General features: G+C 41.5%; 2 protein-coding genes across 2 annotated transcripts; one reads left to right on the plus strand and one right to left on the minus strand.

The window, feature by feature from the left end:
- Window positions 1–3,219: 3,219 nt before the first annotated feature.
- Window positions 3,220–16,160, plus strand: tmem240a (transmembrane protein 240a). Its single transcript, XM_053318031.1, has 4 exons — window positions 3,220–3,315; window positions 3,698–3,804; window positions 7,560–7,768; window positions 15,912–16,160. The coding sequence occupies exons 1-4, from the start codon at window positions 3,259–3,261 to the stop codon at window positions 16,064–16,066; spliced, it is 528 nt and encodes a 175-aa protein (XP_053174006.1). The 5' UTR covers window positions 3,220–3,258; the 3' UTR covers window positions 16,067–16,160.
- A 2,437-nt stretch (window positions 16,161–18,597) lies between these two features.
- On the minus strand, window positions 18,598–27,177 carry LOC128357118 (uncharacterized). Its single transcript, XM_053317360.1, has 16 exons — window positions 26,997–27,177; window positions 25,873–25,949; window positions 25,633–25,734; window positions 25,397–25,456; window positions 25,240–25,309; window positions 23,961–24,126; window positions 23,717–23,786; window positions 23,416–23,571; window positions 22,597–22,653; window positions 22,359–22,484; window positions 21,808–21,932; window positions 21,499–21,550; window positions 21,342–21,412; window positions 21,067–21,234; window positions 20,630–20,738; window positions 18,598–20,538 (listed from the first exon to the last, which is right to left on the minus strand). Exons 2-16 carry the CDS (start codon window positions 25,915–25,917, stop codon window positions 18,598–18,600), a joined length of 3,318 nt encoding a protein of 1,105 aa, XP_053173335.1. The 5' UTR covers window positions 25,918–25,949; window positions 26,997–27,177.
- Between the last annotated feature and the right edge of the window lie 479 nt (window positions 27,178–27,656).

The raw sequence follows: 27,656 nt of genomic DNA on the forward strand, positions 1-27,656 counted from the left end.
AAAAGAAACAATAAGTGCACTAGTGCACTAAGCCAGCTGGCGTAAAACAAAAAGGACATACATCTGCAGATGTAAGTTGGTATATGGTTTTAATATAGAAATCAGTGAGTCATGGCATTGCATGTGAACAGATGTAATGGCCTGAAGGCTATCCATGCATTTGTACACGTACAAAAATCAGTGTCACCTGAGTGGAACAGAAGAGCAGTCAGCCAAGCGTGGACAACACATTATTTATACTGTATACATATGTTCATGTGTGTGTGAGAGAGAATGAGTCCATCATGATGCTATAGGTGGAAATGCCTTTACTTGACGTGACACCAAACTAAAACAGCACACTGTGTCAAAGAAAGCCTGTTTCAACACACAATGTCACAATGATATATCGATGAGTGATGCCCTCTTTTTAGAGAAACCTACAATCCTTGTCACTTTCATTGACTTGCTCAAGGGCTTTTAGACATGACACAAGGTTGTTTGTGTGGATAAAACCTGCAATACTGCAGTTGTAAAACACAGGTCACCCATTCACTTGTGCCAATATACAATATGGGTAAAAATCTTGGCACGCTGCTGTGGAATGCGTTGCCTTATAATAATAAAAACTAGATTCTACCAAACTAACCAACTGGTCAACACATACAAGAGACAGACTGCACTGCTTATTTGATAACAGCCAATACATGCAGTAAAGGTTTACAGCGGTAATAAAGTGGAATGGGCTTCCTCCCAGCCTCCTCTCACTCTCACTTACTGCTAGTGGTAATGAATCCAATACAAATACAGTGGTGATGAATATAACATTGTGATATCAGCTGAAATTAGATCAAACCAAAACCAGAACTTTCTGTTTGTTCATGTAGGTGAAAAAACATGAAATCCATATAATTTGTCTGAATTTATCCAAATTTAAAATGAGAGAGTATTGCTGCAAAATAGGGCCTCATTGGGTTGTGAAAATGTTTGTTTGTTTGTTTGTAGAGTTATTTTAATGCAAATTGTTGACTCATTTTTAAAACAGTCAAATGCTGATAACTCACATTTAACTTTGAATGTGGAGATACACTCAGATTGGTAATGGACTGTTTGGGTTTCAAGTCATTTCACTATTAAATGTTTGCATTACCCCCATTTTACCCCCTGTAGGTTTTAATTAGAGCCTGCTAGTCTGGTGCCCAGCTCTGCAGTGTTTCTTCCCTGGGGGAGGTCGAAATGAAGTAACACCAGCAATGTGCCTGCGAGTGACAACAGCAGATGTTTTCAAGTCTATACCAGCAAAGGGTACTTTATCAGGAATACCCTTAGACTGGGAATACCATTTAGCTACCATAAGATAAATGGTTACTTTGTCACAGTGTTTCAGTAGTTAAAACAACATGCATGTGAAACTTTTTTTTTTTTTTCAATAGTTCTTTAGCAGCTGCTGCTGGTAAAAATGTGTGCTGCTGATGGTCACTGTCCAGGGTGCTGAAACATATGCATTGCAGTGATTCCACAATGAAAAAATGATTATCCATCAACCTGCAGCTTTTTGTTTCATTGTTTACTAAAGCTGATTAGTTGGGCTACTTAAGGAAGTGCTTCAGGGAGTACTTGATGCATTTGGGAACTGCTGGCCCAGATTTTTACTTTGACATTTCTCCTCTGGTTCACATTTTATAGGATGGCTTGTGTCTGAATGAATAATGGTAACACGCAGCTGCAGCTCAGGCACAGAAATCTTTGTTGTAGTGTTTGGATTCTCACATCTACATATGATATTGTATTTTATATTTTCACAATGAAGATAAAGAATCATCAGACATTTACGGAGGTCGAATAAAACAGGGAGGATTTCAGCATTGATATGTTCTCAAAGGGATGCAATTATATATTTCAGATTCATAAGCTTTTTTTCTTACTTTGACCAGAGAGATTAGTTTGACAATGCCAATTTGGGATGATTTTTCCACCTGGAAAACGGTCTCTATTTGTAAAGAAATGTATGTGATATATATATATATATAAGAACACATGTTTATCTATCTGCTTTTTTTATGTGAGACTAAGTGGTCACTTTGGACAGTAAACGGGCGGATAGTAGGACAAGAAACAGCAGAAATGGCGCAGAATCAGAAGCTGAAGCGCTGCAATGCAATGTGTGTGTGTGTGTGTGTGTGTGTGTGTGTGTGTGTGTGTGTGTGTGTGTGTGTGTGGTGGGTTGGAGGGGTTCAGGATGCAAGTCCAAGTGGCGGTATTGCGGAATAAAAGGGGTTAAGCCTTTGGAGAAAAAAGGAGGTTAAATCATCATGAAGAGTGCCATTCTTGAAACCCGCTCCAGTGCATCTGCAGGTACCCACTATAAATAATGAGCCTATAGGCCTATGCCATAACGGCAGCTTGCAGTTCTCCCCTCTCCGCCCACTATACTCTCTCTCTCTCTCTCTCTCTCTCTCTCTCTCTCTCTCTCTCTCTCTCTCTGTCTCTCTCTCTCTCACGCACGCTTGCGCACACACTCACGCACACGCTCATAGAGGTGGGAGTGGATGCTCGTGTAGCTGCTGGAAGCCAGGATGGGATAATCATGCGTGTCTGGCTCCGGGCGTTGATGCAGCTGCCGTTGCTGGATCCGGACTGGACTCGGGGCGCAGGGTGGGTCTAGTTCCCGACCGGAGCTATCTGGACCTCATGTCGATGTTATCAAGCATTCCGAGAAGGACGAGGGCGATGGCCGTGAGAGGAGTTGGTGCATCTCTTTGAAACGTCCAGGCGAGAGAAATCGACCGTTTTCACCGATGGAGGAGAAGAATTCGCCGGTATTAAAGCGCAACCCCGGTTTGGAATAACTTGGAACAGGGGAGAACGGATACCGAGGCACCCGGTAGAGGATATCGAGGGAGCCATTCATTTGTTTTCTGTATGTTTTTTTTAAAAACTGGGATAGAGAGATAAACACACCTGGAAGAACGGATCACTTTTGCATCAGTAATTAGGAGAGGACTGCCTCCTTGGAGCGAGTGGCAGCCGCATCCGACCGACCAGGGGGGAGGGATACTTGGATGGCGAGGGCGCAGTGAGAGCTGAGAGAGCGGCTTGCCGTGTGTAGGAGGGGACGGAGGGAGACCGGGTAGTTTGAAGGGACGGGGAGCCAGGAGCGGCGCGGCGGCTCCATGAGCGGCTCCTGCCGGGACAGAGTGCCCAGAGCCCAGCCGGAGCGTCTCCACCGCCGCGGGTAGGACCCCGGGCCAAAGGACGGCGGCCAGTTTGGAAGTTTTGATGCATATGATCACAACCACCATGATTTTTATGATTCTTGGTGCTTCAGTTGTAATGGTAAGACATATCCACCTCCCTCAGCCATAATATGGTTTACTGATTTCCTAACTGAGGCTAATAATTCAATAGATTATCTCAAATGGGCCGTAAATGTATCACATTCTGCGAGAAACTACCTTACAGCAGGCCTATCAATGACATGTGGAAGTAGGTTAGTATAATTACCTGCTGTCATAAATAAATAATCTAAGTCCGTTTTGAGGCAAGAGTCTCCCTCTTATAATCGAGAGGATCTGCCAAGGCTATTTTCTCCATTATCTTTATGATCTTTATTATTATTATTTATGTTTAGAATAATGGAAAGAATTATTCGCTGTCTGTAGGAATAGCCTAGCTTATTGCTTGACATGTCCCAGCTGACTGGCATGGTTCTTTGCAGGCGATAGCCTGTTTAATGGACATGAACGCACTACTGGATCGCTTTCACAACTACATCTTACCGCATCTACGAGGGGAGGACCGCGTCTGTCACTGCAACTGTGGAAGGTAAATGCCATCATCCTCCTACAATATTGGGCATAAACACTGTGTTTGGTGTGTGTGTCTGTGTGTGTCTGTGTGTGTGCGTTTGCGTAGCCTATGTGTGAGTTTTTACCCGGCAATTTTTAATTGCTGAAGAGGCCTCGAAGATTTGTGGCGGTGAAGCCCCGCAAAGACAGCCTGATATGAGCCTGGCTGTGCTTTTACATCGCGGATGATGTTTCCATACAGCTCTTATTATTGGCTTCGATGACACGTTTGGTCGCGGTGTGTTTTTCTATCGGCAACGAGGGTTTGGGCTTTGCTGCATATACCAAGGTGTGTGTCGGAGCCATAAATAGGTAATGAACCATGAGCAATATAAGGCCGTTCAAAAAACAATCTGAGCACCAAGTGCGCTTTCACACGGGCCTACACGGTGTCGGCGACAATGAAAACCTGCTACTGGGCCAATTATGAACATATCAGTGCTGAAGTGTAGGGGCTAAAGCTTAAGAAGTGCTATGGGGCTGATGGTATTGGCTGCTCATCAGCTTACCTGCTGGTTGCTGTCACAGTGAGAGGTGGCTTGAATAGGGGGGGGGGGGGGGTTAGCACCAAGACACCCATTAATATATTAATACGGAGTTAATCAGCATTGTTATGCATTTTCCATCAACAGCATAAGGATGTGATACAGCAGGTTGAATGGCTGTGTGGATAAGCAGAGACATAGGACACAAATGGGCCTCTATTTTTTCTGGTTTTAAGTATGGACAGTGCCAGAGGGTATGGCAACAGTGTTTGAGCAAGACTGAGAAGTAAGAGTCGCTTCATCCAATAGATTCACACCTATGGACCTATTATCCTCCTATATTTGGTCCTGGTTGGCTCTTGTCCTGCAGGCAACCAAGCTTCAGCCAGGATTAGTACTTTGGTACTTTGGGAAGGGAATGTCACTGTTCTTGTTGATGCTGAAGCTGAACAGATGCACATTCAAACAAAACAGCAGACTATAGTGTGCATGCTGCAGTGAGGGGGCTGATATACTAGCAGCTTATTAGCAGCATTAAGAGGCCAGTTCTACTGCTTTTTTAGCCTGTAAATCCAGAAATGGGTCATCATCAGTCACTGATAGATTATTTTTGTCAGATAAGGATGCGAGTCAAAGTGTGGGAAGGTCTCTCTCTTGTACTGACAGATGTGATGTGATACAGACTAATGTAGACACACACAAGAAAAAAAGGTAGCTGTTTTGAGAGGATTTGTGATGACATAATGCTTTACTGATAGTCTTATAATATGTGATATTATAATATTATTTTGACAATTATGTCATATGTGCTAATGCAAAAGGGGCCTGGTTATGGATGCCAGCAGGATTTGTAGAAAATAAAGTGGTATCAGCACTGTTAAGCAGTGATTTCTAATCTATAATGCAAAAAATGTTCCTTTTTCCTCCTACAGTATAAATGTATTTGTCAATGCATAAGCTCTGGTCCATACCACTGCATGGTATGCACAGTCAAACCTCTGCCCCTATTGTTAGTTTCCAGGTTACTGTAGCCACACAGTGTCTTTTACTGACCTGGAAACACTTCTGAGTGAAAGTCAGTTATCTGTTTTCACATAAACAGCAGAAACGCAGGGTCTGTGGAAGAAAAGAGCAGTCCTTCCATCCAGGAGGCGTGGAGGTAACGTGACGCCCACGGCACTCACCTTATCAGGTTTGAGGACACAGCCAGTGTCATTTTATTTGGCAGCGGCTGTGCTCTGATTTGGATGTAGTTGAAGTTTTATCTGACAGGCCGAAGCCCGGATTATAGCTGCCCCTGTGTGTGTGTCATGCAACACTGTAATAGTTTTTTTCTTACTCGAAAACAAACACACACACACACACACACACACACATACACACACACACACACAATGATTTGAGTATTCAGGAGTAGTAAGTTTAAAGGGATACAGGCAGCTTTATTTAACAATTGGGCATTTGGGCAAAAATCTTCAGGGAAAAGAAAAAGACCCAGAAGATGATTTTTGCCTAAAACTATGGAAAAGAAAGCGACAAAAAATATTTTCAGTTTGTGGCTTATCTTTACGAATAGCTAAGCTTTTTGACATTAATGGACCTCAGTGGCTGGGTGGCTCGGGTCAGTGAGATCCAACAGTGGTGGTTTGATCCCTCATGTGGCTTTATGTCTTCAGTAAGATAATTAATGTGCTAATCTTCAAGATCTTTTTCTCTCCATATTCAGGACTAAGTGCTGTGGTGTTTGTTTCTGCATTGCACTATCCAGAGATCATCTATTAATCAAAATGCGTGGGTAGATTTTCTGTTAATGAAGGTGAATTTCTGCAGGAGTTTCCTCACTTTTTCTTCAATTTAGTCAAAAACTCAGACTCATGTTACAGACTCAGGATGCAAAGCTTACAAGTTGTAGGTATTTCCTGGGCAGCAGAAAAGGAAAGTCTAAAGAAAAACGCTATACTGTATGTTGCATTATAAAGAAAGGAGAATCCAGTAGGGGCTTGACCCTACTGGAAGTCTCTTGCACGTCCTTCAGACAGAAGTGAAATACTAAATCTCTGGAGCACTCTTTTATTGTTAAAGAAAAAAAAATGTCCTGCATCAGTCCAAACCTGTTATCAACCTTCTGTAGTGACAGGAATTAAATGATCTCACAGTGTAATGTCCCAAAGGGTGTGAGTGTGCATCATTCTGTACTCCCTTCCAGCAGTTTAATCTCTCAGCTCCCACTGTGTTTCCTTCCACTGTTTGTTAGACAACTGGCCATGTTGTGTTTGGCTTCATCCCCTCAAAGGAGGGCAGGTAACACAAGTTAAGGAAGACTTCCAACGTAGGGATGTATCTGTTTTAGAGGATAGAAGTTATTGGAGCAGAGGAGTGTAGTCAGCGCTGGGCAATGTGGTGAATAAATGTAAATGTAAAGAACTGGATGATTGCTGATCAGTAGTTGCTGTTTGTGTTGTTATTGTGTGTGTTAGTTGCATTCACTGCAAACAGTTTTCTTTAGATTTGCATTCTATCAGCGTAACATTTCCATATTTTTCATCACAGTTCTTCTTTCTTCTCCTATACGATGTGAACACCTGTGGATTTGTGGAGAAAACAATGAAAATTGGATTCATATTGAGTCCTTTCATACTTGAAATCAATTAAAAGGGACTCTCTAGTAAGATAATTTCACTTCCAAAATGAGAAAAAAAAAATTCAAGCTTTCTTTTTAATGTACTGCCTATTTTACAAAATAATTGCTAGTTGCTGTTTTTGTCTTTGCAAAGTTTTATTTAACCAGAGAGGTTTTTAATGGGCGGGAATGGATGTTAGGATACGGAAGAAAACAGTCATTCTCTTTTCACATCATAAGCTTTGCGTGCAATTGCACAAGCTGGATATCTCTGGTAACCTTAAAAATTTCAGCCACAGCTGCCTGAAGTGCAGCCTGGGGACACCCATGGGTCCTGGAGGAGAATGTCCAACAGTGCATTTTGATTAAAAGTTAGAAATTTCTAGACATTATCCAAATTAGAGGAGGTATGTATAGAATACTCTCACAGTTTACACCATATATATATGTGTATATAATGTAAATCATGAAATCCCAAATAGCACAACCTTATCCATAAGTGACCATAAAAAGTACTCTTTCCTCCTTTGATTTATAAAATTACGCATTAAGGATTATAAAATAACATAAAACTTACTTAGATCTTCTCATATAGACCTAACACTCCCATGTCTGTCCTCTCCCCAGGCATCATGTCCACTATGTAATCCCATATGATGGAGACAATTCGTTGGTGGACTCATCAGAGAACTACTTTGTGAGTGACAGTGTGACCAAGCAGGAGATGGACTTGATGCTGGGGCTGCTGCTGGGCTTCTGCATTAGCTGGCTGCTGCTGTGGCTGGACGGAGTCCTACACTGTGCTGTCAGGGCCTGGAGGGCAAGCCGCTACTACGGTAAGCTGGACATTGTCTGCTGTTTGGCTGAAGGTGCTGCTGCTGCTACTGCTGCAGAGTGCAGATACACAACTGAAACATGAGCTCAGCAACCCCAAAAACATCAGCAGACTTCATACAAAATCTTCTTCTGTTCATTTGAGTTGTGCATACTGAGGTGTGAATGTGCTACTACATGACAGGAAATAACATCACAGCATGGTCACAGGCACAAAAACTTGAATAACCTTAATCTGACCTTAATCTCACAGAGGAAATAACAAGTATATTTCAAAGCCAGATTTGTGGTGGCAAATCGTATAAACATATTGCTTGTATGCAGTAATGTATGTACTGTATGTGTCACCATCCATTATGTATCTGCATGTGTAAGTGCCTGCCAGGTTAACAGCAGTTGGTGGCATTCTGGAAAATGACCTCCCCCCCATTGCTTGGCCCATATTTGGCACTTCTTGCTTGTTTTTTTTTTTCCTTAGTTAACTGTGACCTCTTGGAAAAAATCACAGCCAAATCTTCCAACTGTGTGATGATGATTCAGACCAAGCTATAAATTGAGGTGAAACTAAATTTAAATTGCTGTCTTCTTTTTTTAGGCGGCCTAAATACTTCAAACCTTATTTCACTAATAATCTTCTTAATCTGATTTCAGGAAGCAGCAGTACTCATATGCTAACGTAATATAATTATCATTAAGTGTAATTACTATATTCTAAATCTATCCAACTCATTTCTTATGGGAACTTATTTAAAGAACCAACATAAAATCATATTTGAATCTCAAAAATAAGAGTGTGACAAAACCTTAGTGATTCTTATAATTTTATACAAATTCAGGATATAAAATATTTTAGAGCTGCTTTTAGAGAGATAGTTCTTAGTGAAAAAACTAATCTGAGTCAAAAAAAATGATTGAATTTAGCATTTTCACTGCCATTGATTCTTTCACAAACACTTGACTTATATTAAATTCTCTACAGATAGAATACTTACTTCAAAATATTGTTCCTAAATGTATTTTGATGGCATACAGGTTGTGTAATCACAGTATTATATTACTATGCTCTGGCAGGTCTGTCAGTGTTAGCTGGAAAATGTTGCGTTAGCATGAACCAAGCAGAGAATTGAATGTCTTTGTGACAACTGACAAACAAAACCATTTCTCAGCATATTTGGTTAAATCTCTTTCCATCACTGGGTTGGATGCTGTCTTGAAACGTTAAGCGTTAAATACCTAAACCATTAACAATCTCACAGACGAGACACTGTAACAGCAAAATAGCAAAAACAAACCAATAAAACAAGATAGAATATTAATAAGAATTTAAATAATGGGGATGAAACTTGGTTGAGTGTTAATTTAGTTAAATGACAATGGGAAGACAAAAAATCTCCCAAAACTAGCTTTGCAGGGTGCAAGTTAGCTAACGCACAAAATGTCTGTTACAAACTGGGGATGTAGACTTTGAACAACACTGGAATTAACCAGGCAGTAAAGGTATATAAAGTTGTATTAGGGGAAATGTAGGATCCATTATTTTTTAGAGCTTGACCTTTACTAAGGACTTTAAGTCAGAATATCTTGACTTTGACTTTTTAAAGTCTCACAAGTCTCCCAACTTTGTGAAAGTGTAAGACTAAATTCCTAGAGTACCTATTTAAACTTAGTAACTGTAATACTAAAGTAAAATTTCATAATATTAGGAAAGATAAAGGTGAGTTTTAAATGAGGATTTAAAAGAGGGTACTAACTCATGGATCTCTACAGCTGGGGCCTCCAGGCAGTAAAGATTGGTCTCCCTTGGTGTTATGGAGAGCCTTGGGATTCACTAAGGGCTCTGAAAGAGGATCTCAAGCAGCAATCAGGCTCATGTGAAGTTAACAAATCACACACAAGGGCAGGAGGCTTACATAAAACTTTAAATCAATTCTAAAATTGACAAGCAGCCTTTGGAGGGCAACAAAGATTTAGGTAATATAGTCACTTCCCATAGAGAGTGTGATTAGGCTGGGAGCAGTGTGCTGAATCAACTGTAGTGTGTTGATATTTCTCCTGCTAAGACCACAAGTATGTCACAATAATCAAGCCTGGAGGACATAAAAGCATGAATGACCTTCTCCAGGCCTGCAAATAAAAGAAAAAAATGTAGTTTAAGGGACATGCTCTAGTTAAATAAAATACACTTACAGTACACCACTCGAGCATCTAATGATGGACCTGAATTTTTTGCTTCTGGCTTTACGTTTGTTGACAGCTTTCCAAGACTGTCAGGTATTTAATAATGCTAGTAAGGAGACAGGTAGGAGTAATTATGAAGATCTCAGATTCTGTTTCTACTGGATCATGTTTCTACTACTTAATATGAGGAAGAAACAACAATGTAACTATAAATCAGGGCTTTATTGGGCTTCACAGCTTTGTGTCACCTGCAGAATGAAGGTATTAAGACTTTGTTTCTGTGGAAGATATGCCCCAAGAAGAGTATATAAATAGAGAATGAGCAGGGACCCCACATAGACCCTTGGGGTACTCCATGGGAGCTTGGGGTTTATGAACCACAGTAGAAAGACTGTTTTATCAAGTGTGAAGTAAAGCAGTCTAGCACCACATCACTGATGCCAACAATGCTTTTCAGAGAATTGATTTACTGTGTCAAAGGCAGCGCTAAGGTCAAGCTAGCTGCAACTAACAACTTTCCAGAGTCTCTGCTGGTTGCACAGCAACCTCACGGTAATGACAAGACATCAGTCAATGTGTTAGACCAGGAAATAGTTGTATAGGAAGCATGCTAGGATGCATGTCAACCAATTCTCAGTGACAGCAAACATGGATTCTGAGCTCTCGCTTGCATTAGAAATGGGTACATGTATTATTCCATGAATTAAAAAGAATGGTCACACTGTAGCAAGGGTGGGGAAACCTGCTAAAATGGTGTGCAGGCTGCATGTGAGACAGCAGCTATGACAATGAACTATATCAGCTGATATCCAAAAAGCAGCAGGTTTGGTAACTATAAATTCTTAACTCTAAATCTTTTCAAAGTTTTCAAGTGTTAGCAGAGACAGTACAGTACATCTTCCACATGAAATATATGAATTCTATTTTATAATTATAATATATAAATGTATCTTTATAGTTTATGATGCTGTTGGTATATCTGGTATTTAGTTAACTTGCTACACAGAGCTGTCAATTCAAGTTGGCCCAAACAGTGTGCATAATTGCATGCTGAGCCAGAGTGGAGTGGAAACCATGCCCTACCTGCACAAACCAGCATTGTACCTGCCAGATTTTAGTGCACACTCAGAGATAAAGGTGTCATTTGTCCTGCAGAACAGAGCTAACAGGAGAGGGAGGTAGATGTCCATCAAGCATAATCACGCCCACACTTTCTTGAAGAGAGGTTTAATCAGCCAAAGTAATTCAAATCACCTGTGTGGGTTTACCAAACGTGTGCAGGGCCTTTATTGTAACTTATGACAACGCTCCTACCTCAAGAGCAGTCGTCTGTCCCAGAAATGTCATTGAGAACATTATGACTACACAGTGGTTCAGCAGTTAGCTCTGTCACATTACAGCAAGTCCTGGTTTGAACTTTGGTCCCCTAACTCACTGTATGGAGTTATATGAATGCTGTCTGCACATTTGCATGGTTTTCCTGCTCCAATGCTCCATGTAAATGTAAGTGTCTACAGTAAATGACAATAAACAAAAGCTGACACAACATAATTTACAGCTACTATACCTGATGTGTAACATATGGATTGAACATGCAGGTTTGCAGAAAGGCACAGATAGATACATCATATTTCTTGGTGTGTAAATGTGTATCATGCCTGAGTGCAAAGAGTTTTTAATAATTAAAAATAACTATAATGAACACATATGAATATACATACAGCATTTACCAAGACTGCTTCAAACCAGGATCCAGTTTAAGACACCAGAAACACAGATGGAGAAATGACTTCTCTCCCACCATCTGCCGTGCTCCAGTGAAAGCTATATTCCCACATACCATGTGTTTAAATCCAACTGAGTGTGATAGTTGCTCCTTAATTTCCTGTCCCTGTCAGCGCTCCCTCTATCTGTTTCATTCCTTTTACCATCTCCTCCTGACAGATGAGGGATGCATGTTATTTGAGTAAAATAAAAAGGAATGCAGCCGACTTAATGAGACAGAACATGTGGTGTACAGTTCAGCAACATCATTTGGCTTGTGCGATTGTGCACACACAAGCAAAGAAATAAACGGCTTTCAGTGGCTCTAAAGCTAAGCAGCATATTAGACACACGTGTGAAATCATGACATGACAGCATGAAATCCCTCATAGTCTGGTGCTGTGCTGAGGAGACACCACCAGCAACACAGAGGAATCATCCCTGTGCACCGCTGAGATGTTCACCGAGGAGCTGGATATTAGCATCCTGGATTAAAGTGTTTCAGTTTCTCACGGTTGTGGCTGCTTCACAGACTTATCCAGGCTGCTCAGATAAAAATCGAGGGCACAAATGAATAAAATTTCAAGGCTTTTCACAAATCCTTTTTTAAAAACAGGAATTGCGGGTTGAACATTCTGGCAGTGCTCGGTGTCAGCACAGGCGTGTGTTGTGGAGGTGGCCTGGATCCTCAGTTTTGAGGATAATGCAAAAGTAGGTGATATGTGACCTGGATAGGCTGACCGCCATGGAAAAGCTCCTCAGGCAAGATGGGGAAGTATCAAGGAACGATGAGGAACAGTTCTTAAAAGCGATTAGAGAACAATCTACAAGTGTAGTAATATGGGTTTTTAGGATAGAAAATATCATGTGATATTCATATTTTTCAGTGTTCAAGTTGAATTGTACAAGCTTGGAGACAGTTGCAGGCAGCTGCTTTGCACACAGACAGTTTTGCAGCAGTGCGTGAGACAATGCTGTTTTTTCCAGTGCATTAGTACAACAGTGTAAAATACATCATCGTAAAAAAAAAACAAAAAAAAAAAACACACCCACAGAGGAAAAAACATCCATATTCATCAGTAGCAGTTATAGAGTGGGGGGTATAGGCTATTATACTGGGTGGGAATGCCCCTCGATTTTCTGTATGTGTGTGTGTGCGTCGGCTGTGACGTTGATGCTAGGTCACACTCATTTAGCCTCCCCGAGATGAGGAGTGAAGGTGAGGCTGACAGAGTGGGGAAGGGTGTATGGGTGTGTGTGCTAGGATGTGGGGGGAGAGACGGTGAGGGGGGTTGCAGGATGGAGACTCTGTCACATCCCCACCCCCACTTACACACACACACACACACACACACTCTCCTCCAGAGCTATAAATAGAACGAGAGAGAGCAGCTGGAATGGCAAGTGAGAAACACACACACACACACACACACACACACACACACACACACACACACACACAGCGCATTGAGATGCACATTGATTCCCATTGGGTTTTTTTCTCCTCCTAATTCCATCTCTAGCTCCTCCTTCTCCCCCTCCCTCCTCACTTATTAAATCTACTCCTGGCCATTTCCTTTACAGTGCTTCCTGCTGCAACTTCTTTTCTTTTTTTTTTTCGTTCTTATCGCTGATGCACTGTGAATATCTGATACCAGAGAGTCTTTTGCAAAGACACCGGGGAAAAAGAAACACAAAAAGTACCTCAAAAAATGAACAAAATGATGACTTGGCGTTCCAGCATTAACCTTCCCACACCCTAAAAGAGCGTAACTATTGTGTCTTTGCCTTCCATTTTCCGCCTCACATTATCATTTCTCCCGACTCCATCCTCCATCTCCATCCTTTTATTCAAATGAGAGAAACCTGTCTTCGTTGCCCCTTTTCCTTTGGATACCCTTCAGAGCAGTCCTTGTGGACAGCATACCCATTCACAGCTATAAATAACTCACTCTCTCTCCCTCCTCACCTCCTCTCCACCCAACACCTCCCTCCCCACCCACTCTCAACTCCACCACCGCCACCAGCACCACCACCCCTCCTCTCGCTCATCCCCTAGCAGGGCCATTTGCTACTGGGTTTGCTGTCTGGGGCTCTCCCCTCCTTCTTTCCTCCTGTCTCTGTGGACCTCGCTCCGCCTCACCGGCTTCGGTTTATAACCTGACAAGCACAAATGTCTGCCCCCCCCCCCCCCCCCCCCCTTCACATTACCTCCTCACATTCATGAAATCCTACTTTGTTTCCAGCCAATCGTTGATTTTTTTATTTTTTTGCCCTTTCTGCATTCTGTATGTACATAATGGTAGACGCAAGACAGAAAGAAGCATTTGACAGGTGGGCACATCCATAAAAATGGGGATTCAATCTTAATCTCACCTGTGAAATTCTTCTGACTGTAGATAAATAAGGGCATGTGCAGCAGTCCAGACACCAACGTGAAGAATGAAGGGCAACGCCACGGTGCACTTGAAGAGATTGGTGCCCTTTTCTATCTCATCCAATATTTCAATGTTCCAATCTTTTATCTGGTCTCTGTCACGCTGCCCTCTCTGTTAAAAAAAAAAAAAAAAAAAGCTCACCCCCTACTTCCCAGAATTAAAATTTGTTACAGCTATGATGAAGCTAGTTGCTAAAAGACACCAGCTTTTCCATTCTGAGGTCCGTGTGGAGCTCATAATTCACTTTTATGCAGTGCAGCTGTGGAGTGGAGTACAAAAACCTGATTCTGCTATCTTTCTGGGTCTTTTTTTTTTTTTCTTTCGTTGCCCTAACCAACCCATCTTTGAACACACTAAATGTTGTATGGACGATGTGATTTCAAGATTCAGAGCCTGCATTTTTTAAGTATGACCTTTTTTTTGAGGTTTCCTTTAAAAAAAAAATCTGTCCAGGAAATTAAAAATACATATTGAACATGTCACTTAAATTGTTTTCTCGTCAGGGTAGCGAAGCAGAATTTCCACCATTGCTGGACTTTTCAACTCAAGTTGTGTTAATGAGAGAAACGCATTGGATCAGAGAGGGGCAACATTACATAGAGAGTCATGCCCATCATCCATACATATTACAAGAGAAACTGAGTGACAGAGGCACTTGCACTCATACACATTTTATCAGAAAAGGACAGTTCACAGCTCAGAGATATGAGGCCTCTGTGTTTCTGTTGGTTGATGTGTCTCATCTGACTCTAACTGGATTTAGAAGCAGAAAACCAGACTAAGTCGGATTTACACTATTGTGTGTCGTGGTCTCATGAGTGTGCCTTCAAAAACTTTTATTGAGTTTCTCTTTGCTCGTGTCTGCAGAGTTACACAAGCTTAATAATGTTGGTTAACGTTACCACATACTTTTATTGCACTCTTTAGTGTGGACTAGGGCGTGGGCGTAATGTAGGGGAGCAGATAATGTTATATATTGCGGTAACACTAAAATACTGATACTTCAGTTTGCATTTCTTTCTGTTACATTAATGATGTTTCATTCTTTTCCTGCAGACGTTTGACCTTCTGCTTTCTGGCAGCTTCAACTTCTGCCAGTTTATCACAGTTTGTCATTGAAACATTGGCTCGTTTTCATGTTTTTCAAATGCTCAGACTTGGGGTGTCGCCATGACCTAGTTGTCTAAAGAACATGCCATTTAATTGTAATGTTCCCAGTTTGCCCCCCCCCCCTCCCCTCCCCCATGTGTCCTCTCTGTCTCCACTGTCAATTGTCAGATGAAAGCAAAATGCCAACAAATAAACTTGAAAACATTTTAGATGGACTTTGGCAAACGCAGCTCAGGGCTGTAGAGGCTCAGTGTGCTGGATCATCCTGCAGAGCATATGGCCGCTCACATTATAATGAATCGCTTTTTTGTTTCATTCATGTGATGTGCTTTTAAGAAAATTGTCAACAGATGTCATTTTTAATGAATAAAATAAAATTTGCATTGTATATTATATATTAGCACTTAAGTTTTTTTTTCAGACTTACTCTGTTTGACATGATAGTCTTTTTTTTCTCCATATATGTAACTTTGATAGCATCCAATTCAGTTTTACTCTGTGAATCCTGCTTTGAGGAATCAGATCCGCATTTTGCATTAGGACAAATTAAAAATAACTTCCCTAATTCAGTGAATACATAATGAATACTAAGGCTTCATGCTAACACTTAACGCCTCCCCTAACCACCCTTTTACCTCTTGTCTCCTCTCTCCAGACACTCCATCCTGGTCATGGCTGCCCCAGTTCTGCAACCTTCGAGACCTCCGTCGCCGAGCCCAGCTCAGACAGCTGGAAGACTCCAGCGGCAACATGGTCCACATCAAGCAGAAGCTCTACCACAACGGCCACCCAAGTCCCCGCCACCTCTGACTCTAAAAAACTAGTCAAAAACAAACAAAACAAAAAAAAACTAGATCCCCGCCCCTCCTCAAACCTCTTTACTTCTCCCCTTCCAAAACCCCTCACCTCCTTCCCCAAATTGCCCCATGGCCAATTGTTGCCTCAGAGACCCTGGAAAACTGCCCTTCCACTGTTCATAACATGGCCCCCTTAAAATCCCATGACAGGACTTTCTTATGTCAAAACCCAGCCCCTGTCAGCACTAAAAAAAAAAAAACTAAACTAAAAAAAAAACCCCCAAATGAAGCAAGATGACGATTATTTGTTCCCACTGAAATCTTGTCTTATGTCCATGTCCACCATTGTGGGAGGAGGAAGAAAAAAAAACATTTTTAAGGGTGTTTTTTCTGTATAGAGACATTTTCTGTGTTCATTGTTAAACTTGGCATGCTCTTTTAGAACAGGGTAAGATGTGGGCAGTGTATGGAATGGGGCGGCAAGACGGGTGTCATGATATTTTTTTTCTCTATTGGGTGGGAGTGGGACTTTGTTGGTGTGGGAAGGGGAGGGGGGGGTGAATGAGGCGGGTGGGTGGGTTTTTGTGATGTTAGATTGCTGCTTCTGTAAATAGTTATAAATACGGGCAAGTGGGATTTAACAGTCTTTAAAAGGGGGTGCGTGGGGGGATTTTTGTGTGAGTCGTTTATCAATAGAAAACCTAATGATGGACTGTGTGGGTAAAGATTATAGGAATGGAACAGAAAGACGAGTCTGTTTGAAAACTGGATGTGAAACCATGTGATTTCTGCTAAAAACACAGATTAATTAGCTTTGTTACTTAGTGAATTAACTGAATGTATTAATTTTTCCTGTAAATATGTGAGGGGGATGGGAGTGGACGAGGCTGCGGTCGGGGGTTCTCTTTGCTATATTATCGTTCGTTAGAAGACACAGGAGGAGAAATAAATGCCAGCCAAGATGAGTCAGTTCAATACACACACCCCTCCATCTTCCCCACACTGTGCTCAACAGCACAGTTCAATTTTCTTTATCCAATTCCTTCGCACTTATCAGGAGCAACCAGCCTATCAGCGGAGGGAACCCTCACCCAGCCAACCCCCCTCCCCCCTCGCCCTCTCTGTCCAGACATTGCTGTTGTGAGGATGAAATGTCTGTTTTATTAAAAGTGCCATTGAAGCACAACAGTGACCTCTGATGTTTGATTGTGTCATTCCAATCATATGAACGAAGCTGAGAACACAGTCTCATAGTAAGAGGTTATTTCAGTGCAGAGACAACAGACAGATTATACAGAGAGGTCCTGCTGACAAGTTCAGTTCAGTTTATTATAATTCAAATAGAAATTTCATAAGCACTGACTAACAACACTTCTGAAGTGACTAACAATAGCAATGACATCCTGATGCAACCGAGAAAAGCCCTCCACTGATATCCAGTGGTACATTATGACAAGTTTCAAAGGCAGTGAGGACATTCAAAACTATTTTACCTTGGTTGGCTGTTCTTTAGAAAAAAACCCTAACCTCTTCAATCTGAATGAACAGTCCACTACAGGTAGACTACTGACGACTGATGATGGAGCTAAAAAACGACTAACAATGAGGCAACTTCAATCTCTACAGTATTTTCATTCACTATTTAATCTACAAAATGTCCCAACACTGAAAAATTGATGTCTTGTCTTTTTTTTGTCCAGCCAACAGCCCAAAGGTCATCAGACATCAGAGGACCTGAAACTAGTGAATGTTGGTTTGAAAAATAACTTTAAAAAAAGATTTATTTGCCTCCAAAAATTGTTGATTCATTTCCACTCAGTTCTGTTGAATAATTGATTAGTCGAATAATCATTTCAGCATTTTTACGTTTTTTTATTCTGCACATGTGCAAGAAAGATTACAGTCTAAAGCACAGAGTTTGAAAGACAGTACAGCAACCAGCAGCAGACAAAAGAAATATACAACTCCTGATGTTAATGGACTGGTTTACAATTTTTCATGTTTGTCCTAAAACAACAGTCAGGCATCCAAATGAAGGTTGACATGTGTTTTATTGCTGTAATTATCCCTCCTGATCATACTGACCAGAGAGATCCATTCATGGTGCATATTTAAGTCAATATCTTTCAAATGTACTCTTTTCAGTGCCAAATTCACTAATTTTGTTTTGAACAGGAAAACACAAAGGGGTCTCAGTGCAGGTCTCAACTGGACTAGTGCTCTTGAAGTGTCATGGAAGAAATGTTAACAAAGAACATTTTAAAGACATGTAATTGCCGACAATGTCAACTTCAGATGGTCCATTTGGTGGATGCGTCCACACATCCCTTTACTCAAACATCTGCAAACCTACAAGCATTAAACTATTAGCTTTATCTTGGCATTCCCAGGAGTTGGGTTACAACAATATTGATAGAAGAGCAGACAGAATTTAAAGTAAGTGTTTCAGAATTAGCCCTTTGAAAAAGTAAGGAATATGGCTCAGGTATTGGATTGATTTACAATCTCAATTTACATTTACATCTCATCAAAGATCCCAAGTTATCATTTCTTTGGACTAGGGTTCGCTTGAGGTTTGTCTTTGCCATCTGCACTCTGTTTGATTTCCGGTTTCTCAGTTTGACTGGGTTCAGCTTCCTCGGTGCTGGGAGTCTGCGAGGCAGCTGACAGGTTAGTGGTTGGACTGTCAAGAGTTTCAGACTGTCCTGACACAACAGTCTCTGTATCAACCTTGGCCTCAGCCTCCTTGGAAGCAACCTCAGTGGCCTCTGGCAGTTTCACATCTTCTGTGGCAACAGTGTCAGACTCCTTGGTTGGTAGGACCTCTGCTTCCTTTGAAACCTCTGCAGTGATAACTTCAGCCTCCTTGGAAGCAACCTCAGTGGCCTCTGGCAGTTTCACATCTTCTGCGGCAACAGTGTCAGACTCCTTTGTTGGTAGGACTTCTGCTTCCTTTGAAACCTCTGCAGTGATAACCTCGGCCTCCTTGGAAGCAATCTCTGTAGATAGCGTCTCTTCAACAATGTCTGCAGTTGCAGTCTGAGCCTCTTTGGCTACCTCTGAAGCTACAGCTTCAGTTTCCAGGGCAACCTCTGGTGAGATTACTTCAGTCGGTAGGACTTCTGCCTCCTTGTAAACCCCTGTTGGAATTCCCTCAATTTCTTTGGCAGCAGTCTCTGTAGTTGAAGGCTCTTTCACTGTTGCCAAAGTCTCCGCCTCTACAGTAACTACCTTGATTTCTTCTGAGGCTGTGGATTCAGTTTCCACTGCAACCTCTGCTGGGATGACTTCTGCTTCCTTAGTAGCAATCTCAGTCATTACAGGTTCGATCTCCTTAAGGACCTCTGCTGCCATATTGTCAGACTCCTTGACTGCCTCTGTCACTTCCACTTCAGCCTCTTTAGAAACTTGTGATGTTTCAGGCTCAGTTTCTACTGCAACCTCATTTTCCACTTTGCCAACCTCACTTCCCACCGCTTCAGCCTCCTTGGTGACTGCTGCCTCCATTTCTTCTGCAATGGTTGCTACAGAATCAGCCACCCTGGCCACATCTGCTGTGATTACTTCAGCCTCTTTAACAATGTTTGACAAAGACTCAGTCACTTGAGCTACATTGTTTGCAATGTCTTCTGCCACTTTGACAGCATCAGTTGATTGTTCCTCAGCAGTCTTTGTGGCCTCCATTTCTACGCCATCAACAGATGTGGCTGCTGACTCAGACTGCTGAACAACAGTCTCCTGGGAGAGGCTGGCTACTGTAGCCTCTGGCTCCTGCATAACTTCAGAGACAACAGTGTCTAATTCTTTCTCCTGAGCAACAGCAGAGACTGTCACTTCCAAGGGTGCTGCAACATCCCTTTCCTCATTGGCTACCTCTGTAGTCTTGGTCTCTTGCTGAGCAACATCAGTGCTTGATTCTTCTTTACTCAGAGCAGCAGTTTCTTGGACAGTGGTAGCTGGTGTACCCTCAACCTCTTTAACCTCATTGACAACATCCTTTATTTCAGGTACAACAGTGTCTGTAACTACAGCTGTACCTACAACTTCTTCAGTCAGATCCTTAATGGCCTCAGCCTCCTGCACCAATGGGACAGCAGTAGCTGTCTGAACAATGGTTTCTGCAGTTGTTGCAGCAACAACTTCACTTTCTTTGACCAAAGTGGCTGCATCCTTGAGGATAACATCTGCCTCTACCTCAGTGGGTAGAGGAGCTGCCTCGGCCTGGGCAGCATTGCTCACAACCTCTAGCAGTGGAAGGACTTGTTGTGCAGACATATCTTCAGCTTGTGCAAGAGTAGCAGCTTCCTGGCCTGTGATTGTTGCTGCCATTTCCTTAGGGAGGAGAACACCAACCTTGCCAACCCCCTCACCTGCATCCGTCAGCAGCCAGTCCATTTTCTGTGCATGCTGCTTGATGGCATCATCAACTCTTGCATCAATCATCATCTCAGTTAAAACTCCATCTTCAGAAGAGTATGCTGCTGCCTTTAAAAAAAAAAAAAAGGAAATAAAAGTTTTTCTTTGGATTTGTTTCTACGTCTATTCTTATTTTGTGTCAACATGTTTTTCTTCTTACCTGCCAGGCCACCCCAAGTTTGGATATTTCACGACCAGACATGCCCTCTGCTCGCTGTGCAATGTCTGAACATTTCAGGCCGTAGTCGAACTGAGCCAACTTTAATCTCCTGTTGAGTTAAAGGACAACAAGTGAGGCTTGAGCTGTATCTTGTTCCTATCATTGATCCTCCATACATTATTGGTTTCATCTGACCAATACACTTAGATGTAAAAGCTACCGTGCTTCTTCCTAAGGACTTAAACACCATTTCATGAAAGCCATAAGTAAGACTCAGACACCACTTTCGTTTCAGGATTGAATACATTATACACACCATTATGCAACCTGAGCTAGCGAGGCGACCTCTAGGGATCAGTGCTTTCCTCTGTGGTAGTAAATCACCTCTGCTGTACAGCAGCAGTAGCTGTTATTGAAATACAGTTAAGTATACTTACTGTCTCCCTGTAGTGGCAGGAACCAGCACAAATTTCTCGAAATACAGGCGCACCAATCTCTCCCTCTCCGCCTGCTCCGGTAAGGCAAAGTTAACAATCTCATCAACGCGGTCATTGATGGCCCAGTCAAACTGTTCTGGCTGGTTACTAGCAAGCACCAGCATGAACCTGAAAAGAGAAAATGTGACTACTTAGACTGGGTCAGCGACCTTATCAGACATGGTAGTGACCTTTTCATGCTTAGCCATGCACAGTGAATACTGGAAGATACCAACTTGTTGCTCTGCTCGCCAGTGCGGTAGAGGAAGGCATTGAGGGTGGCTCTGAGGTCTTCACTGATTTTCTCCTGCAATGCAAAAATCATGACTTGTGAATATATGATTAAAACTCAGGGCATCATCATCATGCATATGACACTGCAGCTGAACTCACTGTGGCTCGTTTGCGCAGGAACGCATCAGCTTCATCTACAAACAGCAAGACACTGCAGAGGATCAGAGAACATCAAAGAGAATGAGCTTAATGACTGCCATTTTCTTCAAGGCTTTTAATGAAATTAGCCAGTAGGATAACAGCATATATATATATATATATATATATATATATATATATATATATATATATATATATATGTGTAACAAATCTACCCTACTTGACCTTTTCAGAGTCAACATGAAACACAAGATATACATTATTGTGCTGCTTCATGCAGTGTTGATGGAACTAATTAAAGTGCCCTACCCTCGCCTGCTGGTGCTTGCCCAGTCGAACACCTTGTGCATGGCGGTGACTCCATCCCGCCCCATGGGTGCCACGTCCCCACCTGTCATGATGGCATAGTCCATCCCTGAATGGAGAGCCAGTTTCTGAAAGGAAATGGAAAAAGCTTTGTTCAGAAAGGGACAGACAGGCTAAAAAGAAAAAAAAACTAAAATACTGCTGTACAGCTGGAAAATAAATATTGAAATTCATCAAAAGCTTTTTGTACACAAACATTTTGAGTTTTTGTGGTGAAATGTTTCATCATCAGTCTTTGCTCTGGTATTTTCTGTGTTCAGTCATCATTGCTGATGCTAACAACCTGGTTCTTCTCTATGAATCCACGGGAACCAGTAAAATAAAATGATTTCAATCACACTGTGTGAGATTTTTGCCAGAAAATATCTACCAGACCCTGAATATGAGGTTAAAAAAAATGTAAAGGATTTTGTGAATTTACTATAACAAGTAATATCATCTATACTGTGAATTGTTCAATAACTGCAGTGGACAGATTAGTGTTTCAGCCATACCTTGGCAAAAAGTGTTTTTCCAGTCCCGGGGGGTCCATACATCAGGATGTTTCTGTACAGGCCTTTGTTCTGCCGCGTGTTTCGAGTAGCAATGGCAATGTCCCTTACACGCTCCTCCAAAGCTGGCTGTGGGGAACAGAGCATAATGACAGCATTCAGTGTTTCAAGTCATACAAAGAGTACATAAATACTGAATCCAACACATATCAATACTACAAAAACTATGTAAAGGACTCACGCTGAGCACCACGCCCTCCAAAGCATCCTGAGGTCTGCTTCTCAGACGTTTGGTTGTCTAAAACAGAATATACAGCAGGTTATTGCAACAGGAGGGAACTGCAAGCCGACTTCTTTAACTGATCACCATAAATCATTTAAAACAGTTCCAACTATCACATGACTTATATCTGATATAAGTGATCAGACTAAATTATAATTTATTATCTATACAGTATAGCTTCATCATTCAAAGTACATCATAGCACAGTTTCGTGTCTATCATGTAGACTTGTGAGGGAAAATGTGTCAGAATAACCATAGCAGCAATGAAAATAACCACTTGTAACATTCAGCTCACGTCCACTCCTTATTATTTTGGTGTCTGAGGAATAAAATTACATTTTACACACTTGGTATAACTGATTTCTGAAGTTTTCACTATTCTCATGTTATGTTCTAAAACTCTCCCAAATTCATCCCATTTGGCAGGATTAGCAGGACAATTCATGAGTAAAGAAATCAATTTAAACTACTTCTTGTCATAAAATACAGTTGATGCACTACCAGGTGTTCAACTGAAAGCCCTAATTAAAACAGGACTCCAAACATTTCACTGTGCCAGTTATTTATGAATGGTGGTTCTTAAAAACAACAAAATAATGAAATAATACCTATGTAGGATACATGTATGTACCTCTAGGGCTATCTTATTAAAATATACCATTAACAAACACATTCTGCATGTACTGTGTAGATTCTGTATCCTTGTATAGATGATGTTTTTTGAATTTTCTCTGCAGGCCACCTACAGCTAATGATAATTTGAATGTAGTTTGACCTTGATTGGGTGCTTGATAGCCTCTGCAACAGTAATCCTGGAGGTCTCCCTGACCAGCGAGGGTTTTCCCAGGCGGGCCTCAATGTAGCGGCCAGCCACCCCTGTAGCATTCCTGGCAGAATACACTCCTGCAGCCAACAGGGTTAACCCAGCAACCTGTGGGAAGGGGGGACAAAAACAAACACGCACATTTTCAAAACACCCAGTTTATCAAATACGAGGGCCGCTGCTTCCCACAATCCTCTGCGGTCCTCCTGTGGTGAAAGTGCGACAAAGCGTGACAGGTCTGACATGGATTTACCGTGGCTGTGAGTTTGTCCCAGTCAGAGACGAAGGCCCTGAATCCCTCCCCAAACACCGCTCCCGCCGTCCTGCCAGGAACAAAACCCAATTATCACACTGACTGCCTTCACTATGGCAGCCACAGTCACTGATGCACCATGGGATTTTTGTCTAACAGCTAATGACAGCTGAGGAAGATACTGGAAGATAACATGCCAGTTATTCTGAGGATTAAGGAAAGTGGAAAGTCATTTTGTCCTCACTTTATAGATTCAAGGACAGTTTGCCGGTGCTCAGCAGCTTTAAGGCGGATCTGTTCTCTGATCAGGTCTGCGTTCTCCCTCTCCACCTGGGCTCGGGCTTTGGCCTCGGCTTCGACGCGAAGCAGGTCGTTCTTGTGTCTCAGCTCCATTTCGTGTTCGATGGTAGCTGAGATAGGGAGGGAGAGGGACGCAGACATTAATAACTACATACTTAAGATTACTTCTGACAGGCTGAACATTTGACCTACTTTAAATCAATCATTATAACACAAAGTGAAAACTGAAGTGATTAAAAGTTTCTTTGCACTTATTGGCTCTTCTAATATGGAAACCTAATGCATTTGGCAGTGAAGTAGCCATTCAGTAGTGTGATTTACCTGTGACCAGTAGTGGCCTGTAACTGACTGGTCACATTTTCCTTATAACAGCATTTTCTAATTTGTGATAATTAATTCTTCAACAGAAATGTAAAAAAATCTACTGAATAATTGGTAATTGTGGGACTGCTTTAATGGAGCTTGTTGTTTTTTTATCCTCTCATAGTCTACTTCTTTTCAATATCAATCAATTTCAATATATCATGACTTAAAAAAAGCATTCATATATTTTAGACACAGCAATGGATTTTATACCATCTTGTTATCGTCTTAAATTATGTCGAACATGTGGGCCGCACTATAATTATGTGTGTGACCCCTTTTCAAGTACACACTATTGTTAATCTGACCCATTGTTAATGTAAGCATATAGATTAGAGTAGCTTTAACTTCATATTTTCTTCATAAGAAATGTATAATTAAAAAAAATACAATAAAACTGAAAATAAAAAGAACATCTTTTTGTTACAATGTTCCACTATTTATATATATTCTTACTCACTTTTGATGTTTTATATTCCTTTTTAAATGAATACAAAAAGAGGAGTAGCCTGGTGAATTAGAGCACAGGCCCACTGCAAATGTCTAGTGAAGAAATAATTTATCATAATGCTAAAAATAGAACAATATTAACATTTTGTAAGTCTTATGGTCTAAAGTCTTATATCCAAAGAGGCCACTGAGAGACTTCAGAGAGCCACAAATCTCACAGCAACTCCTGTAATCTGAGTCACTGGTCAACACCCTCACTCACCCCTGCACATATATTATGGTCATTCTTTACAAGGGAGCAATACAAAAAATATTGTACTTTAAAGTGGGATAATAAAGGAGTTTTTACATGATATCATGAGCAGATGGGTACTGTGTAATGCAAGGGTGCATTTGGTTTTATCTTCTACCTTTCCTCATAGCCTCTTGCTTCACCACGGATTCCTCTTGTTTGCGAAGGTTCTCCTCATTGAGGAATTGCTGTAGATAAAAAAATATATATATAGCATGAACAATATATATATTTAGGTACAGCTTATATTTATTTCAAGTGTCAGAAAGGATTACCTGTTGCCTGAGTTGATCATCATACCTCTGTCTGGCAAGTTTGTCTTGATATTGTGCCCTCTAGAGGTGATACAGAAAATAGTCAATCTAAAATATACTGTACTTAAAAGGTGAGAACTTGGCAAGTGGGAATCAAATGAGGACTTGTGTAATCTTCACACACACACACACACGTTTAAATCTTGACATAATTTACTAGAAGAAAAGTATCAGTGTGTTCATTGTTGTTTTCGTACTGCCTGGTTTTGCTTTGTCTCCTCTCCAAGTGTTTTCCGTCTTTCCTCCTCCTGGATTTGGATCTGTTCACCTTTCATCTGCTGCACAGCCGCCTCATATTCCTGTTGGGGGGAGGGGGGTACAGTTGTGTATACTGACCACAGATTTCAGCTGTAATTTCTCCTGAACAGTTTATCACAGAATTCAGATTAAGCCTGATTTGGGTGATGAATCTCCCATATCGCCCACAAAACACCTACTTTCACTTTAGTCTGATGCTCCAGCTGTACTGTCTGCTCCTGCATACGAGCCAGTGACAGTGCATCTTTGGCATGTCCTGTTGGGGAGAGAGAAAAAAAACTTTAAACTTTAAAAGAACAACGCTGCACTTTTGGGTATATTAAACTTAAAAACTGCCACAAAAAGATGATGCAGAACTGAGCCTGACTCTAGAAAGTATTGCTGTATTTTAAAAGGAAAATACAGTGACAAGCAATAAAAACAGATATGCACTGCACTTTGCAAGCACGCAGTAAAAATACCACGCACAAGGAACAGCCCTAAGCATGTTCATGTGTACAAACTGACATGTGCAGGGACTGATGTATGGAACAGGTGAAGGGCTGAACTTGCAGGGACACTTTGTTCTCTTTGCTCCATGACACGCCTTCCAAACCCTTCCAACTTTGCTGCAGATTGTGGAGGTCAAATAATCCACTAGTGGTGAAATAACAATTAAATAAGCTAATGAATTCCTGCACATTATACACATCCATGATCTAATGTGTAATGAATCTGTAACAAGCGAATGCAACACTGTATATAATCCCCCCCGCCTGATAGGAGACTGCACACCAAACTCCATTAAACGCCACAAAAATGCACACAACGCAGAAACTTGGGACTTATTATTGTTTTCTAATTAAATACATCATATTCAAGCAGACGATATATTATTGCAACAGTCTGCTAAAACTGCTTTATTTTATTTGTTCTTTTCAGTCCCTGGCCTTGTGTTTGGTGGAGGTAAACCGGGTATAAAAGTTGAAATCTCAATATTGTGTTGGTCAGTTTGACATGTAATGTATGCCGAATTAAAGTATGACATCTGACAGTTCAGCAAAGTCAATAACTTGATGTTTCAAGTGTAAGAATTTGCTAATTACACGATTAACTTAAAAGTCTGACATTTTTGCATGGAGTTCGGCATGAAGCGCTCTCATCCGAAAAGAACACAACGTGCTAATTTGACATGAGAGCGTTTTTTCAGTTCAGTAGCCTAGCTAAAGAAATGAATTAAGAAATGCATTAACTTAAAAAAATGTACACATAAGATAAATAAAAGTTAGTTCCTTTATTCATTCTTGTATAATTTGGTACACACGTGATTTGTCGAGCTCCCTTGCAGCTTTTGCAGCTCTCTCAAGCCCAGTCGGGTCAAAGTTGCTCCACTTATCCCCGGGTTTGCGTCCCCCCGAACCTCCCGGTGCTCCTCCGGCCCCGTCAGCAGGAGCAGCCGTTGCCTGGTCCTCCGTCGGCGGCGACCCGGAGCCCTTCCCCCAGCCGAAGAGCCACGACATGCTGCTTCTGTAGTGTCCAAGCTGCAGGCTGCAGAGCGACTCTTACTATAACCGACTGACTCCCACAACAGGTTTGTAGCCCATGCTTGTTGGTACGACGCTGAAGGCAGTTTCCAATTCGTAGCTCCCGATTGGGCAAAGCCTTAAAGGGAGGTTACACTGTTTTCATCATGTGTAGCCCATATTAGAATAGGACATGGTTAAAAAATACTATAACTAGACTTGTCAATCAGGACTAAGTTAGAGACGCTAAAGATTGCTTAGCACATTTCACTGTTTTTTTTCACATCTAGACCATATCAGGTAGGTCTAAATCACCAACACTTGTCAAATCTGGACGAGATTATCCCAGACAAGCCAGAGGTTCTTGAATGTACGGTTTCACACAGAGAACTAGGGGGGGGAAATAAAGAAATAATAAAGAAAAGGGAAGTACAAAGGGAATGATAAAGTGACAGAAAGAA

The sequence above is a fragment of the Scomber japonicus genome, chromosome 4 (assembly GCF_027409825.1).
Source record: "Scomber japonicus isolate fScoJap1 chromosome 4, fScoJap1.pri, whole genome shotgun sequence".
Classification (NCBI taxonomy): domain Eukaryota; kingdom Metazoa; phylum Chordata; class Actinopteri; order Scombriformes; family Scombridae; genus Scomber; species Scomber japonicus.